The 20,191-nt window shown below is 41.5% G+C and overlaps 1 protein-coding gene across 1 annotated transcript; it reads left to right on the forward strand.

The window, feature by feature from the left end:
* Positions 1-2,288: 2,288 nt before the first annotated feature.
* LOC130041684 (ribonuclease pancreatic-like) lies at positions 2,289-2,759 on the forward strand. The gene has a single exon (XM_056133931.1). The coding sequence runs from the start codon at positions 2,289-2,291 to the stop codon at positions 2,757-2,759; it is 471 nt and encodes a 156-aa protein (XP_055989906.1).
* Positions 2,760-20,191: the final 17,432 nt, after the last annotated feature.

Raw genomic sequence — 20,191 nt, forward strand, 5'->3', positions numbered from 1 at the left:
ATTGTTTAAAACATGTCATCAGCATCTCTGTTGGTGGAATTCAGGCATTAAAGCTTCTTTAGTAACTTTCTGTCTAATGTTATACAACAATTACATCTCAACAAAATAATAGCCAGCACCATCACGACGAGTGATGGAGACGACTTAAGCACAATCTACTTTTCTTCAAAAAGTATTTTGACTTTTTGCTTATCTCTAATTTTTTAAAAAATGATTCAGATTCCGTGGGTTACGACAGTTTTCTAATCTTTAGTTTATCTATTTAGCTTTGACCATAGGACCACAGGATGAGAACTCACCATAGATAAGAACTGTCACCCTCGTATCTTCAATACCACAAAATGGCCATTAGGTGTGGGCAGGAAAAGGTGAGAATTGGCTAAGATCACTCTTGAGGCTCCTTTCTTTCAGGTATAATCTTCTGGTTCTCCAGAAGTGGGAAGCCTCCCAGATGGCTTGCTGGACAACTCTTCTCACTCCCCTCCATTGCCCCCCTCCCCCCAAACAAGGTCCTATAGGGAGAAATATAATTCCAACAAAGTTGCTCCTAGACCCCTGAGGAGAGAGGGGGGGGACCTGGAGAGAGAGAGAGAAAGAGAGAGAGAGAGAGAGAGAGAGAGAAAAGGAGAGGGAAAGAGGGGAGAGAGCTTTTCTATTGCTTTCCTCCTCCTAAGATCATTTGCTCTATGTCTTTTGCTAAAGTCCAAAAGCTATGTAGGAAAATGACTTCCAAAGATGTAACCAAGACATGGTTAGCACTGGAGAAAAAGGACTCTAAGATTTTCTTTTCTGAGCCTGCTGGAGACAGATGAACACCAGAGAGATGAGATAAGTGATAAGAGTGATACGAGATGCTGCTGTTCGCAAAGGCTCACTCTCCCCAGCAGCCCAGAAAAGAGGATGTCATGGGCCACTCCCCACCCCCTTCTCCTCAAAACTTTTGCTCTCCTTTGAAGGGAAACCTCTGAAGTCCCTCCCACCCTTCTCTATTTAAGAACCAAACCAAGGTCTTTGTCATCAGCTTAAGGGCTATCCTCCTGAGATCCAGTCATTGTACAGCTGACCTGTTATTCTCCCTGAGACCAAGTGAAAGACTCAGGTAAGCAACCCAAGAGATGGACTCAGGAGTGCTGATGGCTTAGGGGTTGGAGAGAAGGGACCAGAGGGCCCAAAGTTAGCATGGAAAAAGCTTGGGCATGTCAAGCGTCAGCTAATTATAGGACAGGATCCCTGTGAGTTGCATTGACTACAGAGAGAGGGAGGCTGCCACCGTGCCACTCCCAAGGAAAAGGAATGTCTCCTCTTTGGATTCAGTGACATCTGTTTATGATGCCCATGTCTGCTACCAGACTGAGTTTCTCCTGCTTGTGAGACAGTAGTACTCTGTGAGCCATGGTCCTGGATTCATGGTGATATCTTTAAAATTATTGTAGCATTGTCCTCCAGTTGTTCATCGATTTGTTTGAGAGGGCACCAGTAACATCTCCATTGTGAGACTTGTTGTTACTGTCTTTGGCATCTCAAATATGCCACGAGGAGCTTGCCAGGCTCTGCTGTGCGGGCAGAATACTCTCACTGCTTGCTGGGCTCTCCGAGAGGGATGGAGGAATCGAACCCGGGTTGGCATCATGCAAGGCAAACTCCCTACCCGCTGTGCTATTGCTTCAGCCTAGGGCATTTGCCTTGCACGCAGCTGAACCGGTTCGAATCCTCCGTCCCCTTTGGTGAGCCCAGCAAGCTACTGAGAGTATCCCACCTGCACGGCAGAGCCTGGCAAGCTTCCCGTGGCATATTCAAGATGCCCAAAACAGTAACAACAAGTCTCACAATGGAGATGTTACTGGTGCCCGCTCCAGCAAATCGATGAACAACGGGAGGACAGTGCTACAAAGCTATCTTTGGAATATGATTTGTCTTGTGGTTTATCTAAAATATTCTCTAAGAATCCCTGAAACTAGGTATACGTGTACTTGATTTTTCAAGGTATTTTCAATTCAAACCAGACAAAATCACAAGATCAGAAACCTGTCGTGCTGAGACAAGACTGCCAGTATTTAGGTCACTTCTGCAGTCAGCATCTAGAGGGCAGGCTGTAATCAAGTGGGCATCAAAAACTCCTGAGTGTATATGGGAGTTTGGTTGCTTGCAAATTCTTTCAGGCACAGAGGGGTCTTGCTGAGTTGCAGAGAGACTGTGACCAGGGAGGCCCCAGACAGGAATGGTGGTTCTCATCTTGGAGGGCTGTGTTCCCTCCTCCCTCTCTCTTTGCTGCCAGGTTTCTGCAGGCGATGGAGGTCACCCCGACTCTGAAGAAGTCCCTCGTCTTGTTCCCACTGCTGGTCGTGGTGCTGCTGGGACCAGGATGGGTCCATTCTTCCTTGAGCCAGGAATCGCAAGCTGACAGATTCTACAGACAGCACATAGACCCAGATAATCCTTTCGGCAACAAAACCAGCTACTGTGATGTGATGATGTGGAGACGGAACATAAATTGGTATTCGTGCAAAAAGTTGAACACCTTTGTACATACATCCAGAGCAACAGCCAGGGCTGTTTGCCGTGAGAAGCTCACAGCATGCCGTAATGGGACTGTCAACTGCCATAAGAGCCGTTCCTCCATGCGTATCACACAATGTAACCTGAAGGGAGGGTCCAAATACCCCAACTGTGCATACTGGAGCACCCAACGCACAGCACACATTTTAGTGGTCTGTGATGGAAATTCTTCCAAGCCTATCCATTTTGACAGCTCGGTGTAGGTTTCACCCCAGAGAAACCCTCATTCCCATGCTTTTCTCCCCTCTTACTTCCTATATCCCAGAGAAATAACTCAAGTAGTGCCTGATTTAATGCTTGTTCTGTGTGGTTTGGGACTGAGAAGTGCATTGTGAGTTGGTCCCATGTTAACCATCCTTCGCTTCTTGCAATAAAAGCAGTTACAACTAACCTGCTTTCCTTCAGTTGTCTTTATTCAGGGATTGAATATGTGATTACTTCTTTATGATGGGTGAGGGTAGTAAATCTCATTAGTTTGGATGAGTTACAGTTGGAACAAATACATATTATTCACTCTATTTCATCAATTTAGTCAACTAATATTTCTTTTTAAAGATTTATCTCTTTCATACTTCCTTTTTTCTTTTTTTCTTACTTCCATTCTTCCTCCCTCCCTCCTTTCCTTCTCTCTTTCTCTCTTTCTTTCTCTCTTTCTTTCTTTCTTTCTTTCTTTCTTTCTTTCTTTCTTTCTCTGTTTCTCTGTTCTTTCTTTCTCCCAAGTACTGTACAAGAGGTCTGGGAGCTACATGCCAAGGTTCTGTTATCAGCCAAGCATGCTCCAGTAGTACTAGGGCTGCATGAGGGCCATATACTTTCAGGAATTGAACAGGTCAGCTGTATGGCAAGGCTCCTGTAGTTTTCTTGATACAAGGATAAAACCTTGTTTTGTTTTGTTTTGTTTATTGTTTTGGTGCCACATTGGGCAGTGCAGATTTACTCCTGCCTGTACTCAGGTATTCCGTCCTGGCAGTGTTTGGGGGACCAAAGGTGGAACTAGGGATTGAACCCAGGTAAACTGTGCAAGACTTTACCTGTGGTACTATCTCTCTAGCCAAGGGATAGACCTATTATGTATGGCTGTTTGGGGTCACACAGAGTTCCAGTCTGGGACATGGTCAGGATGTTCCAATCTGGGACACCGTGATGGATGAACTTAAAGAGAAGCTGAAATACCAAAATTTGGACATATGGGGCTGGAGCGATAGCACAGCAGGTAGGGCATTTGCCTTGCACGTGGCCGACCCAGGTTCGGTTCCTAGCATCCCATGTCTTCCCCTGAGCACCGGCAGGAGTAATTCCTGAGTGTAGAGCCAGGAGTAACCCCTGTCCATTGCCGGGTATGACCCAAAAAGAAAAAAATTTGGACATAGAAAGGATAGAATGACTTCTGGGTGGAGAGCAGGAGTCAATGAAATGGTTACGGTTAATTGATGAGGTTTTGTCTTCCTCCATCTCTTTGTCATGAATCACCTAATGATAGGTTAGTTGTGCTGCTCTCTGTGCTGGTCGTGAGAGAGTTACAAACAGACTGTAGTTTTTTGTACATTCTCACCAGGAGTCACCACAGTATTCACACACAGTCCTCCTGGGGTTGCATTTCTTGGCCTCATGTTCACATATTAACAGTGCTCACTGGGGATGCACCCTTGCTATGGTTCCCAAACACACACCTTCCTGTGCTGCAGCTGGAATTCGTTTGCAGGGGTCTGGAATTAGGAATTCCACCTAGCTGAACAGCCAGGGGACCATGCTCAGACATGTGGCACCAGATTGAACACTCAGTCTCTTGTTGGCAAAGGCAAGCACTTATGTCCCTGAGATATCATAGATTGATTTTGTTTTGTTGTGAATGATCTATTACTAGATGAGAAAAATGATCATCTCCCAGTTGGGAAGCTGAACTTTATGCTTGGGAGCCAGAAGGGACATATGAGATCATCAAATTGAGAAAGATCATGTTCGTTTGTGCCAACTCTAGTAAGAAGTGCTTATATAGTTCTAGTAGAAAATCTTATGAACCATTGCAGATGAAGACTAGCTTCTTTAGAAGATATGAGAGAGCAAAGTGAGTGTCATTCATTGGCCATGTCTGATCAGACAAAGCTCCTTCATTTGACAGAAGAACAGTTGGATGTCTCAGAAGGACTCGGTGACTTGCTCATGACCTAACGCTAATTGGTGGCACAACTGAGATTAGACCTTGGTCTCACAGTGGTTTCCCTCTAATTGCTCTCTCTGTCATTAGAAATGGTCTTCCTCCTCCTCCTCCTGCTCCTCCTCATCCTCTTCTTCCTCTTCCTCCTCCTCCTCCTCCTCCTCTTCTTCTTCTTCTTCTTCTTCTTCTTCTTCTTCTTCTTCTTCTTCTTCTTCTTCTTCTTCTGCTTCTGCTTCTGCTTCTGCTTCTGCTTCTGCTTCTGCTTCTGCTTCTGCTTCTGCTTCTTCTGCTTCTGCTTCTTCTTCTTCTTCTGCTGCTGCTGCTTCTCCTTCTCCTTCTCCTACTCCTTCTCCTTCTCTTCTTCCTCTTCCTCCTTCTCCTCCTCCTCCTCCTCCTTCTCCATCTCCTTCTCTTTCTCCTTCTCCTTTTCCTTCTCCTTCTCCATCTCCTTCTCTTTCTTCTTTTTTCCTTCGTCTTTTCCAACCCACACGTAGGATGCATCTTTGTGCTCTGTCAATAGAACCAGTACATGCCTATCCACTTTGAGAGTTGGGTGTAGGTTTCAAGTTGAGATCAGAAACCTCATCACCGTAGCTGCTCCTCTCCCCATTCTTCCTTGTTCAGGAGGAAATAACTCAAGCTAGTGTTCTGATCAATCCACATGTGCCTCCATGACCCAGTGCTTATCCCATATGGTTGGGGAGGGGGTGCTGGGGAGTGAGTTATGAAGTGGGTCTCACGTTAACTTTTGGTTAATCCATGCTTCTTTCTTTTTTTAATTAGTTTTTGTTCTTCCTTTTATTTAAAAAATTTTTAAATTTATTTTAATGAATTATTTTAATGAAAGGGCTGGAGCGATAGCACAGCGGGTAGGGCGTTCGCCTTACAAGCGGCCAACATGGCCGACCCGAGTTCGATTCCTCCGCCCCTCTCAGAGAGCCCGGCAAGCTACCGAGAGTATTCGATATGCCAGACACAGTAACAACAAAGTCTCCAATGGAGACGTTACTGGGCCCGCTCGAGCAAATTTTAATGAATCACCGTGAGATACAGTTACAGACTTACAAATTTTCGTGATTACATTTCAATCAAACAATGTTCGAATACCCATCCATCTCTCCACCAGTGCCCATTCTCTGCCACCAATGTTCCCAATATCCCTCCCACCACCCCTACCGCTTCCCACCCTCTGCCTTTCTGGCAGACTCATTCCCTCTTATTTTCTCTATATTTTTGGATGTTATGGTTTGCCGTATAGGCACTAAGCAGCCATCACGTTTGGTCCATAGTCTACTTTCAGCACACATCTACCATCCTGAATGATCCCTCTAACCATCATTTACTTAGTGGTCATTTCTCCATCTCACCTACCTTTTACCCCAGCACATGAGATCGGCTTCCAAGCTTTGGGGCAATCCCCCTGGCCTTTATCTCTACTACCCTTAGGTGTTATTCTCCTATTATGTTACTTTATATTCCACAAATGAAACCCATGATTCTTTCAATAAAACACATTTATATCTAGACCTGCCTTCCAGTGATTGTCCCCAGGAGGGACTGTCTGTGTGATTGCTTCACTGAGAGGAGTGAGAGCAGTCAATCTGAGTAGCTCTGGTGAGCTACAGATGAAACAATTATATTTCTATTTTCTTCTGGCTCATCCCTTCAGTGATTTCTTTCCTGTAGATTATTCCTTTTGCTTTGTTTGCTTTTCTGCTTTTCAAGTAGAGCCCTTTTGTGGATTTCTTATTGTGAGGATAAAGCTCTGGAGTATGAGCTCTTTTAGGGAACAGGTACTCCAGTCTGGAAGACTGTCACTGGACACTCTACTACTGGGTGAACAGATAGAGGAGAAACCCAAATACCAACATCTCGGGTACAGGAAGAAGGGGAACATAACCTCAGAAAGGGGTGTAGGAACCTCTGACATTGGGACCTCACATTTCTGGGGTTTCTCCCTCCCTCCCTCCCTTGCTGATAACCTGGAGTCACACACATGACTGATACATCAGGGTGGCACATTTTTGTTGTGCTGCAACCCAGGTGGTGGGGAGAGCCACACTTCTTCCCTGCAGCTCCTGCTCACTCCATGCCCATCCCTCCCCTACACTCAGTGAAGAGATTAGACTTGGCTCAGTCAGCACTTCATCACTCTATTCATGTTGCACTGGCAGTCATCAAGGTCCGAGAACTAGAGAAAAATCCAACTTCTAACCATTTGGTCAATGTCTTTATATATATAATGACATTTATGCATGTTGGTGCTTGCTGTCTTTTTCTTGTTCAGGAAAATGAATGTTTAGGCTAGCAGATGGACATCTGTATGAGGAAGAAGGCCTCTGTTGAGAGTTGCAGGGGCAGCATTTCTTTGATAATGGGCTCTCACTCCTTAATAGGAGTTTGGATGGAGGAGAAAGAAAGAGAAGAGCAAACTCAAGTTTCTAGAAATGGCTCCTTCCATCAGAATTCTCACTGAGTTCATCTTCCTGTTGTTCTCAAACCCAAAGTTACTCATTCTCCTTAAAGACAACTGATGATATTTTAAGAATGCTCATGTGGATTTCAAAGCATCTAGATCTCACATTCTAGATGAAGCTCTTCTCTGGCTTCGGGCCTGCTCCCAAACCACTCTGGACTAGGGACTCTAGGGACTCTTTTTTGGGTTGTGATGTGTCAGGAGAAGATGGTGGTTTAGGTACAACCCAACCCCACCTAGAACCTTATACGAAACTTTAAATTGAGGGAAAATAACCCTCCTGGAGAGGGTCTGGCACAGTCAAGGAGAGAAACCTCAGTCATCTGGAGAGAGACACATAAAAGATATTTGTTCTATTGGAAAGTTATTATAGCCCATCATTAAGAAATAGTTAATCCCCTCTCGGGGACTAATTCAGACAGATAACCTTATAATTCTGGAACTCATATGTTAGGATAGGGATTTACTTAAAGATGCCGATGATCAGATCCAGGGAATTTTGTACTAAGGACTGCACTTTTCAGATTTCACACTTTTCAGAACCACATTGTTTCAGAACCACACTTTTAGGAGTTCTGTCTAGACTTGTCTTTTTTTGTTTCTGTTTATGTTTTGAGATCACACCTGGTTATGCTCATAGCTTCCTTCTGGTGCTATACTCAGGGAGTCTATTCCTAGTGGGCTCTGGGTACACTATAGGGTAACAGGTATTAAGCCCCTGTCAGCCCTGTGCAAGACAAGTTCTTTACCCTCTGTACTATTTCTCCACCCCCTAGGCTTGTCCTTTTTGGTTGGTTTGTGTTCCAGGTCACGCCCATTGGCGCTCAAAGGCTACTCCTGGCTCTGTGCTTGTTAGTAATCAGATGACTGATGCCAGGGGAAGGCACCTTCACCCCCAATTCATTAGCTATTTGTTAGGAGTGAAGAAATATTCCTCTGAAGCCTTTTATGATGGAGTGTGCAATTCAATATGGCATCTACCAGTGGGTTTGTGAAAGGTTTTCAGGAGCCATTGGGTTTCTGATTATGCCCTATAGTCTCTCTGAAATCTACCCCAGGACAAGTTCCCCAGCTATGACCCTGATCTGTGGGACTGTAGCAACCTGATGACTGCTGGACATTGGAGATGTCACAATACAGACCATAAATTTTATTTATTTTTTTTTATTTTTGTTTATTTTATTGAATCACTGTGAGATATAGTTACAAGCTTTCATGTTTGAGCTACAATCACACAATGATCAAACATCCATCCCTCCACCAGTGCACATTCCCAACACCAATATCCCCAGTCTACACCACCCCCCCGTCCCACCCTCCCACTGCCTCCCTGGCAGACAATATTCTACATACTATCTCTCTACTTTTGGGCATTATAGTTTGCAATACAGATACTGAGAGGCTATCATGTTCAGTCCTTTATCTACAATCAGCCCATATTTCCCATCCCAACTGATTCCTCCAACCATCATTATCTTAGTGATCCCTTCTCTATTCCAACTGCCTTCTCCTCCCCACCCGCCCTCCAACACACACACACACACACACACACACACACACACACATACACACTTGTGAGGCAGGCTTCCAACTATGGAGAAATCTTCCTGGCCCTTGTATCTACTGTCCTTGGGTGTCAGTCTCGTGTTATGTTATTTTGTACTCCATAAATGAGTGCAGTCTTTCTATATCTGTTCTTCTCTTTCTGACTCATTTCATTTAGCATGAATACTCTACATGTCTTTCCATTCATAAACAAATTTCATGACTTCATCTCTCCTAACAGCTGCATGGTATTCCATTGTGTAGATGTGCCAAAGTTTCTTTAACCAGTCGTCTGTTCTCTGGCACTTGGGTGTGGGCTTGTGACTGAAACCTCCAGGCTCATATGGAGTCAGGAATGAATGCCTTCTCCCATCTCTCTGTGCTTTGGGTTCCTAGCATTTACTCCCTCGAACTGCCGCTAGGTGCCATATAAGCTCATTAGCAGCCATGATCCAGAGACTCACAAATAAATCTCAGATGAGAGCAACATGCTGCAGAGATGCCTCAGGACCCCAAACTTACCATCCGGTTAAAAATATAACTCCACCGAATGCAGGCTGGTCCAACCCTTTTGGAAAACAGTATGGACGATTCTCAAAAAATTAGAATTTAATCTCCCATTTGACCCAGCTATAGCACTCCTGGGAATATATCCCAGAGAGGCAAAATGTATAGTCGAAGTGACATCTGCACTTGTTTGTTCATTGCAGCACTCTTTACAATAGCCAGAATCTGGAAAAAACCTGAGTGCCCAAGAACAGATGACTGGTTAAAGAAACTTTGGTACATTTACACAATGGAGTACTATGTAGCTGTTAGAAAAGATGAAGTTATGAAATTTACATACAAGTGTTACTACATGGAAAGTATCATGTTAAGCGAAATGAGTCAGAAAGAGCGGGATAGACACAGAAAGATTGCATTCATCTGGGGAACATAAAGCAACAAAACGGGAGACTAACACCCAGGAATGGCTCAGATTAGTACCAGGAATTTTGCTCCATGACTTGAAGGCCAGCCACACGTTCTAGGTGAGAAGGAAGCTCAGATAGAGAAGACAGCACCAAATAAAGGGTGTTGTGAAGACCCTCCCAGGGTGGGAGAGTCATGCTAAAAGTAGTCTATAGACCAAACATGATTGCCACTCAATGCCTCTCTGGCAAAACACAGTACCCAAAAGAAGAGAGAGAGAACAAGGGGGAATGCCCTGCCACAGCGGCAGGGTGGGACGGGGGGGGGGGGGGGGAGGATGGGCACTGGTGGAGGGATGGGTACTTGATCATTGTATAACTGAAACCCAAGCACAAAAATTTATAAGTCTATAAGTGTACTTCATGGTGTTTCACTAATAAAAAAAAAAATGATAAAAAAATAAAAAAAAAAATAAAAACAGCACTTACCTGAAAGCCTAAATATCATAAGGGTCTAGGCATTGTTTTAGTTTAGTTTTTTCTTTTAAGGCTGTCATTATAGCTTTATCAGTGCTTCATATTCATTTCTTCAAATTGTTGTTAATTTTTTAACCATTTATTAAAATTTTTTTATTAAAAAAATATATAACTCCACCTCTAGCACCCTATTTAAAACTTTAAAATTCCTGGAGTGTGCAGAATATATCATACTTTATGCTACTGGTATACCAAGAGTAGCACACCACATTGGATGGGATCTAATGTAGAAGGCAACCGATCTTGATAATATATATTAGCACACAATACTCAACCTGTAACAACATTAGTGATCTTTTACATAGAGGCTTAATGTCTTCAACGTGAGATACTCCAATTTTCACACACTTTCCTCTAAGGAAATCTTTTCGGATCATTTTTAGTGGATTATTCAGAACAAGCAATACAAAATAAATTATTTAGTATCTGCCTTGGGGAAGGCTTCAGTGGTGGTGGGAACACTGGAAATAATAGTAGTGGGAAGGTGCAATGGTGGTAGGATTGGTGTTGAAATATTAAATGTTATAAATTAGTGTGAACAACTTTATAAAGACAAAATTACAAAAAAAGAGAATATAATTTATCAGGCTTCTATACATCATAATTGTATTCATTCTCAATATTCCACTCAGTATCATTTAGAAAACATTAATTTCCAACATAGATGAACATATAAATAAATGTTTTTTGTGAACATATAAAATAATATATATATATTCTTTTGGTTGGGGGCTACCACATCTGGAACCATTCAGGGCTTACTCCTAACTCTTCACTCATGGATCACTTCTGGTGGTGCTTGGGAATGAACACACATAACGGTCTGCAGTGTGCAAGGCAAGCACCTTAATTCCTGTACTTAATTCTCTGGCACTCCAATATATTTTTCCAATAATTTTTAAGTGCCTAATTTTCCCCTTAATTCTATAGTTTTAGTCAATTGGATGACAATTTTATACTCTTGAGTATTTGTCAAAGTATTTTTCTACAGATATCTTTGAATATAAGTCATTAGAACAATTTTGTGTACTGCAAAAAGGAGTTAGATAGTATATAGTTTAATAAATTAGTTTAAAGTTAGCACATCCTTAGATGCATGCTGAAAGTAGACTATAGACCAAACATGATTGCCACTCGATGCCTCTTTTGCAAACCACAGCATCCAAAAGGAGAGAGAGAACAAAAGGGAATGCCCTGCCACAGAGGCAGGATGGGATGGGGAGGATGGGGGGTTAGGAGGGATACTGGGATCCTTGGTGGTAGAGAATGGGCACTGGTGGAGGTGTGGGTACTCGATCATTGTATAACTGAAACTCAAGCACAAAAATTTGTAAGTCTACAACTGTACCTCATGGTATTTCACTAATAAAAATTAAAAAAAAAAGTAAGCACATTCTTGTTAACCATCCAGTTGTAGAAATTGAATATTACCAGATAGAGCAGAATCTGAAGCAGTTATATATTATATATATATATTATATACCAAAGTTTGCATATTATAAACCAGTAAATTATATACCAGAGTTTATATAAATCATGTACATATCATAAACCCAAATACTGAGAATTACGCAAAACAACAACAAAAAAATTTTTCTAATTGAGGAAAACACAAATAACAGATTTTTACTTATTAGTCAGGAATTTTATTATTTTGTATTTTTATACCTAACTTCAAGATTACCCAATAATTTAGAAAACAATACTAAGGTAGTATAGGGGTTATGGTTTTTGTCTGATATGTGACTGGCCCTGGTTTAATCCCAACACTGTATTTGATCCCCTAGCACTACCAGGAGTGATTCCTGTCACTAAGCCAGAGCCAGGAGTAATCCCGGAGCATCACTGATGTGGATAAAAAAGAAAGAAAGAAAGAAAAAGAAATACTAAAACTTTAGTTGTTTAATTATGACTGTTGAGTTGTTCCCAACAACTTAACAAAGATAATAATAATTATCAAAGATAATAATAATTATAATAAAAATAATAAATAACAACAACTCCCAAGGATAATAATCCTTTAATTCTGTATTATGAACTTATTGTTAGAGTTTTCTCTAATTCCTGGGTCTCTGATAAGATTAGATTCCTGAAACTTTCTCTTTACTTATGAACTCATGATAAGCCACAGACAGAACTATATTTCTTACTACTATATAAATGGGCATACAATAGATTAATACATGAAATTTCTATGGTTAGTCTTTATGTACCTCAGCTATATCATTAAAGTGTTATATTTCTTCAAATTTGAATGTAGGGCTGGAGAGATAGTACAGTGTGTTGAACACAGATGACTTCTATCCCTGCCACCACATATGGTCCCCTGAGCCCCACCAGGAACAATTCTTGAGCACAGAATCAGGAGTAAGAACCGAGAACAGCCAGGTGTATCTCCAAACCAAAAGAAAAACATGTAAAGACAACCAAGACAATTAATTTTTTTTCATAGAAATATAAGAGTTTGTGGGTTGGAGATAGAAGGGTTAAGGTGCCTGTCAACCCTAGTCCACCAGAGGTCACTCCTTAGAACAGAGCCAAGAATAACCCCTAAGTACCTCTGGATTTCGTACAGAAAACTGAAGAAAAGAGTTTGAATATATTTCTTTTGCCAGAGACATAGGACAGCAGATAAGGCCCTTGCCTTACATGTGCCTGACCTGGGTTTGATTTCTGGAACCCTATATGACTCCCTGGATATTCCCAGGAGTGATCCCTGATCACAAAGCCAGGAGTATGCTCTGAGCCCAGATGGGTATGGCAAAAAGGAAAAAAATCCAAAACAGGATTATTTAACTGGAAAATATGCTATAAAATTAATATTGTGACTTTTATTGCTGGTCTTCAATTGGGAATTCAGGCAGGTATGGAAGGGGAAATGAAGATTTTTCTTTATGTGTGTTCTGTGTTTTGAAAGCATGTGAATGGCTTACTTTTTAGTTAGGCAAAAGTTATGATCACATCCATAAAAAGCTATTTTGACTACGGAAAAAATAAAAGGCATAAGAAATAAAAGTCCTTGGGGGGATGGGGGTGGGAGGGATATTATCTATGGTGGTGGAAAATGGGCACTGGTGGAGGGATGGGTATCTGATCATTGTATAATTGAAACCAAAGCACAAAAAATTGTAAATCTACAACTTTAAAAAAAATAAAATAAAATAAAGGAAAAAAATGAAAAAAAAAAAAGAAATAAAAGTCTTACATGACAAGGAAATATCTTACACCAGTGAGAATGGCACATATGAAAAATACTGGGAACAATCTGTGTCAGCAGGGATGTGATAAAAAAGGGAACTCTCATACACTGCTGGTGGTAATGTTGTCTGGTTTAACCCCTGTGGAAAATAGTATGGAGGATTTTCAGTAAATTTAGAATTGAACTTCCATATGACCCAGTTTTTTCACTTTGGGGTATCTGTCCCCAGGTCAGAAAAAACATTCATTCAAAATGATGCATGCATATTATTATTCATTGCTACACCAGTAAGATTTGGAATCAATCTGAATGTCCTAAGACTGCACTGGTGGAGGGAAAGGTATTCGATCATGGTATAACTGAAACCCAAGCACAAAAATTTGTAAGTCTACAATTGTACCTCATGGTGTTTCACTAATAAAAATTTAAGGAAAAAAATAATAAATTCATTTCTTACAAAAAAATAAAAAATAAAAGTCATTCAGAGGGAAAAAAAAAACAATAAATGTCCTAAGACAGATAAACGGATCGTGAAGGTATGGTATATATATATATATATATATATATATATATATATATATATACACACACACACAATGGAATACTACACAACTGTGAGGAATGATGAAATCATGCAGTTTGCTACAACATGGTTGGCTGGAAGATATCATGCTAAATGAGGTAAGCCAGAAGAAAAAGAATAAACACAGGATGATATCACTTTTAGGCATTATTTAGAATGACTGGATGAGGAAATGCAACAGCTTAACATGAGGGACACCTAGATCACTCTAGGACCTAGGGTATAGGGAGGAGATGGAAAGAAATAAAGTGAGGGAATGGGGGAAAAAAGACAGGTGAGAAGCAATGGAGAGCAAGGGTCAAGGGGATTCAAATACACCTGTGGAGTTAAGGAAAGATAGAGCTAAGTTTCGAAACCACAGAGTCAACAATGAAATCCTGAGACCCAAACTCTAACAACCAAACTTAAAAAGGTGCCTGTCAAGATGACAGGATGAGAAGGCCAAAGAAATGGTACAGTAGGTAGGGCTCTTTGCCTTACATGCGGCATGCCTGGATTCAATCCCTGGCACTCCATATGGTCCTCAGAGCACCACCAGGAGTGATTCTTGAATTCAGATCTGGAGTGACTCTCTCAAAAAAAGGGAGGAAAAAAGATGGCAGGCTGGGGGTGAAGGTGGGAGCAGAGGAGGGAACCTGGGAACACTGGTAGAGGGAAGTTGACACTGATTGGTGATGGAACATTCTATGTCTAAAACTTAACTACTGATGACTTTGTAAGTCATGGTCTTTTAATAAAATAAAACTGAAAATCAAAAGATAAAAAAGGGCTTATGTTGAGATCAATTTGTTCTTTCTGGGAGGTACCAGAAGATCTTTAGAATGAAACATAACTTAAAACCAGTGCTCTTATTGTGAGCCATTTTAAAAATCATCTTTCTTTACACTTTTCATTTCTTGTGATACAGGACTTGGCTCATAGATGTTCCATGACTTTACCTCAGTCACCATGTAGCCCCTGAGAAAGGTCTTGTGGCCCAGACTGTGGAGAGATTGATGGTCAGACACCTTCAAGTTCTCACATAATCATATGATGAGTGTGAGTCTCCCTTCTCCTGCCCAAATAGCAGCGACTCTGATGACTTTATTTTTCCTAACAGTTGTGTAGCATTTCGTGGTTTATATATGTCTTAGGTTTCTTTTTAACCAGTTGTTTATTCTTCGAAGTGCCCATCTCTTTTTTATAGAAAGTGTTTAGGCCTGTGAAGGTACCCAGGGAAGGTTTCTCAAAGCCTACTTCAGGCAGGCCTTTGTGAATATTGGTGTATTCTCTGCTCAGTAACTCACTGGTGGCAGAATGGCTCCAAAAATTTATTTCAGCTCAGGCTTTGAGCAAAATAAAATCTTGGCAGTTCCTAATCTTTATGCCCCTGCGGAAGGTAACTCCGAGAGCTCAAGTCAATGTTACCGAGACAGACTGAGGGAAAGGGTTGGGAAGGGGAAGAAGGTGTTTCCACTCTACCCATGTGAATAATGAGCTAGCATTTATTGAGGGTGTTTGCCTTGCATGCGGCTGACCCGGGTTCGATTCCTCGCCCCTCTTGGAGAACCTGACAAACTACCAAGAGTATCCTTTTCACAAAGCAGAGCCTGGCAAACTCCCCGTGGTGTATTTGATATGCCAAAATCAGTAACAAGAAGTCTCACAATGGAGGCGTTACTGGTGCCCGCTTGAGCAAATCAATGAACAACAGGAGAACAGTGCTACAGTGCTACAGTTCTCTAACCCGTATGTTTTGTATTCTACCTAAAAACAAATTTATGAGGCATATATTATTACTACCTCTTTTAGAGATGAGGAAGGAGACTGAGGAAAACAAGGAAATAAATGAAGAGCATTGAGAGATCTGTGTACATAATTATCACTCTAGAAGTATCAAAATAATTACTCAGATCTCTTTTTGAATAAAATTTTGCTGCAGAGACGTTTTCTTTCCTTCTTTCTTTTCACTCAACAACCTCTAGTGTTTATTTTTTTATTGACATATAACAAAGCAATTTTGAATCTAACAGTTATTTAATGACTAATATTATACATCAATTTGCACTACAACAAAACAATAGTCACAACAAAAAATTAATGAGAATACAATAGGTACTTGTTTCTTTTTTCGCCAAAATTTATCTTGGGTTTTGTATATCTTCACTTCATCTACTTAGCTTCGACCACAGGATGAGTGGTCGCTGTAGATAAGAAAGTCACACGCTCATCTTCAGCCACAGTGTGGGGGTGAAGTGTAGACAGGAAGAGGTCAGAATTGTTTAAAGTCACTCTAGAGGCTTCATTTTTCCAAATTTAGGCATGTTCCTCTCATTCTCCAGAATGGAGAAACCTCCTAGCTGGGGACAGCTAGACACTTTTTCTTCCAACCTTTCTGTTAAGTGCTATTGGGAAACATGGAATTCCAGCCAAAACTGCTGCTAGATTTCTGGGAGGAAAAAAGAACTTTCTTTCCCTCCCTCTCCAAATATTACCATGGCCAGGCTTTTCTCTCTGGCCACTGATAATTAGCATGGCAAGAGACAAAATGAAAATGGTCAAACCCAAATAGATTTTATTCCCCCCAAATGACAATTTTATTAGAAGAAAGAAGGAAAAGCGGAAGAAAGCACATACACCGAGAGAGGAGGAAGGAATACATGGAAGTGAGCTCCAAGGAGGGGAAGTTCAACGAGAAGTTGTTATACCTCTTTTATATCTTTGTAAACAGGGAGGTTGAGAGGGCACGCTCTTGATCATTTTTTATTAAAATTATAAGAAATTTACTTAGAGAAATGTTAGGGGAGAGAAAGACATATGCAGAGAGATGCATGTTGAAAAGAGAATATGGGAGTGGGAGTAGAGCTATAGTACAACAGGTAAGGTGCTTGCCTTGACCTAGAACCCCATATGGACCCCTGAGTACTGCCAGAAGTGATCCCTGAATACAGAGTCAGGAGTAAGCCCTGTGTAGTGCAAGATTTGGTAGAAAAAGAGAGAGAGAGCGAGTGAGAGAGAAAGAGAGAGAGCGCGCGCACGAGAGAGAGAGGAGGGTTTTCCAGAGGAGGTGAAGAAAAAAAACCTTTTAATTTTGTTGTTAACCAGAGGCAAGCAAGATGTTTATGATAGCTATCATTGTGATCATTTGTCAAGTCTGGTCCTGTGACATTCCATTCACAGGACAATTTCTGTTTTCCCTAACTATATCCTGTGTATGTCCCTTTGTTCCTTGCCACTTCCTATACCATTAGGAAATCTCCAACAGATGTCAGAAAACTGGGAGTGGGAAATGGAGGGTGAATTTACTGGCTACTTCCTACTGAGAATTTGTCATCAAGTGAATTACAAGTGATGCTCTATCTGTGCTCTAGCTCTGTGCTCTGTGCTCATCCTAGCTCTGTGCTCAGGGATCACTCCTGGCAGGACTTGGGTAACCATATGGGGTGCCAGGGATCAAACCTGCATTGACTGCATACAAGGCAAGCATTCTACCCACAATACTACCCACAATACATAGAGATATGGCCAGCGGTCATCTGTAGAAATTGGATGGAATGTCTATTTCAGGCTGCATTTTGACCAACTAAAACTTAAAGAATTCTAAATAAGAAGAGACAAATTTTACTAAGATCTAAAACTTCAGGTCCTTGTTGAATAGTAAAAATAGAATTATAATGGGAGTAAGATATAGGAGGACCCAAAGCCATATTTGAGGCCCTCATCCCTGACATAGTCCTTGTAGTAAGTATGGTTCTTTGGTTAGTGGACACAAACCCAGTAATTAGTCAAGTTGTCTATTTGAATCATGTGACTTAGAATGAGGGCAGGGGATGATAACATCTCTACAAATGGCCTAGAAGAGTGAAGGATATGAGGAAAAGACAAATTGAAAATTGTGATTGCGTTTTGGTTTTTGGCTTGGGGCATGCCTGGCTGTGCTCAGGGCTTACTCTTCTCTCTACACCCAGGGATCATTCCTGGTGGTGCTCAGGAGACTATATGGGGTACCAGGGATCGAACCTGCTGTGCTATCACTTTGGTCCCTGTGGTTGCATTTTAAAAGAGGGTTTTTTAAGGGCCAGAGCGATAGTATTGTGGGTAGAATGCTTGCCTTGTATGAGGTCAATGCAGGTTTGATCCCTGGCACCCCATATGGTTACCCAAGTCCTGCCAGGAGTGATCCCTGAGCACAGAGCTAGGAGTAATCCCTGAGCATGGCTGAGTGTGGCCCACACCTCCTCCCAAACAAAACAAAACAAAACAGGTGAGGGATGGAGCACAGCAAGTAAGGTGCTTGTCTTGCATGCAGAGGCCTGAGTTTGATCCCTGGAAACCCATATGATTCTCTCCCGAGCACCATCAGCAGTTCTTTCTGAGAGCAGAACTAAAAGTAGGCCCTGAGTATCACTGGGTGTGGAGGAGGAGGAGGAGGATGTGGAGGAGGAAGAGGAGGAGGAGGTGGAGGAGGAGAAAGGAGGAGAAGGAGAAGGAGAAGGAGGAGAAAGAGGAGAGGAAGAGGAAGAAGAAGAAAAAGAAGAAGATGATGATGATGATGAAGATGATGATGATCATCATCATCATAAAGGAGGACAAGAAGAAAGAGAGAAGAAGTAGAAGCAGAAGCAGAAGCAGAAGCAGAAGAAGAAGCAGAAGAAGAAGAAGAAGAAAAGAAGGAGAAAGAGGAGGAGGAGGAGGAGAAGGAGGAGGAAGAGAAGCAGAAGCAGAAGCAGCAGAAGCAGCAGAAGCAGCAGAAGCAGAAGCAGAAGCAGAAGCAGAAGCAGAAGCAGAAGCAGAAGAAGAAGAAGAAGAAGAAGAAGAAGAAGAAGAAGAAGAAGAAGAAGAAGAAGAAGAAGAAGAAGAAGAAGAAAACAAAGACAGCTTAGATAGCAAGAATTAGATGCTTAGTCTATTCAGCTGTATGATAAAAACCTTGGGTTCCCAACAATTTTTAAGTGTTCATTTAAAGCACTGTGGTTGTATTCTCAGTTCCATGGCAATCTGGAATATCTGTTGAAGACTTATTTCTTTAGATATCTCTAAATAGAGGCACTAGATCAATTTTATAAGTTGCAAAAGAAAGCTATAGAATGCTCTCAACTAAAGATCTTACAGCCAAATTGGCAAGTAAGTACATTTATCAAATTGTGATATAAGGGGCTGGAGCGATAGTACAGCACGAAAGGTACTTTCCTTGCACACGGCTGGCCAGGGTTCAATCCCCAGCATCTCTGAGAAAAACCAGAAGTGACTCCTGAGTGCAGAGCCAGGAATAATCCCTGAGTAAACCCCTGCGTGGCTCCAAAATTAAAAAAAAAACCTAAATTGTGGCATAAAGAAGCTGGAGAAATAGCATGGAGATCAAGCCCCTTGCCTTGTTCACAGCTGGATCTCTGGTACTGCAAACAAGTACCTCCAGGATGATCCCTGAGAACAGGCCCAGAAGAAATTCCCGAGTACTGCTGAGTGTGGTGCAACTTCCACTTCCATTAATTTATGGCATAAAATGTGATGCAATACCCAGAATTAAACAGAACATATAAGAGTCCTCGAATTTCTAGTAAATTTTAATAACTACATTATTATATATGTTAAGATATTGAAATATTTCTATGTTACAGTGCTTCCTATGAAATCTTAACACACCAAATAATCCCTGTTATATGTGCTTATAGGAGAGAAAGTAATTTTTTTTAATTTTATTGTATTGAATCACCGCGAGATATAGTTACAAGCTTTCATATTTGAGTTACAATCATACAATGTTCAAACACTCATCCCTCCACCAGTGCATATTCCCCACCATCAATCTCCCCAGTATACCCCTCCATTTCCCACCCTCCCCCTGTCTCCCCAGCAGGCAATTTACTACATACTCTCTCTCTTCTCTCTTCGTTTGGGCATTATGGTTTGCAACACACATACCTAAAGGCCATCACTGTTGGTTCTTTATCTACTTTCAGCACACATCTCCCATCCCAACTGATCCTTCCAACCATCATTTTCTTAGTGATCCCTTCTCTATTCTAGCTGCCTTCTCCTCAGCTCATGAGGCGGGCTTCCTGGCCCTTGTGTCTAACATCCTTGGGCGTCAGTCTCATGTTATTTTATACTGCACATATGAGTGCAGTATTTCTATGTCTGTCCCTCTCTTTTTGACTCATTTCACTTAGCATAATACTCTCCAGGTCTATCCATTTATAAGCAAATTTCTTAACTTCATTTCTCCTAACAACTGCATAGTATTCCATTG

The sequence above is a fragment of the Sorex fumeus genome, unplaced genomic scaffold (assembly GCF_029834395.1).
Source record: "Sorex fumeus unplaced genomic scaffold, SorFum_2.1 ptg000098l, whole genome shotgun sequence".
Classification (NCBI taxonomy): domain Eukaryota; kingdom Metazoa; phylum Chordata; class Mammalia; order Eulipotyphla; family Soricidae; genus Sorex; species Sorex fumeus.

Bases quoted from the DNA above. Each gene is read 5' to 3' on its own strand.
- LOC130041684 (XM_056133931.1), top strand. From the start codon at position 2,289: ATGGAGGTCACCCCGACTCTGAAGAAGTCCCTCGTCTTGTTCCCACTG.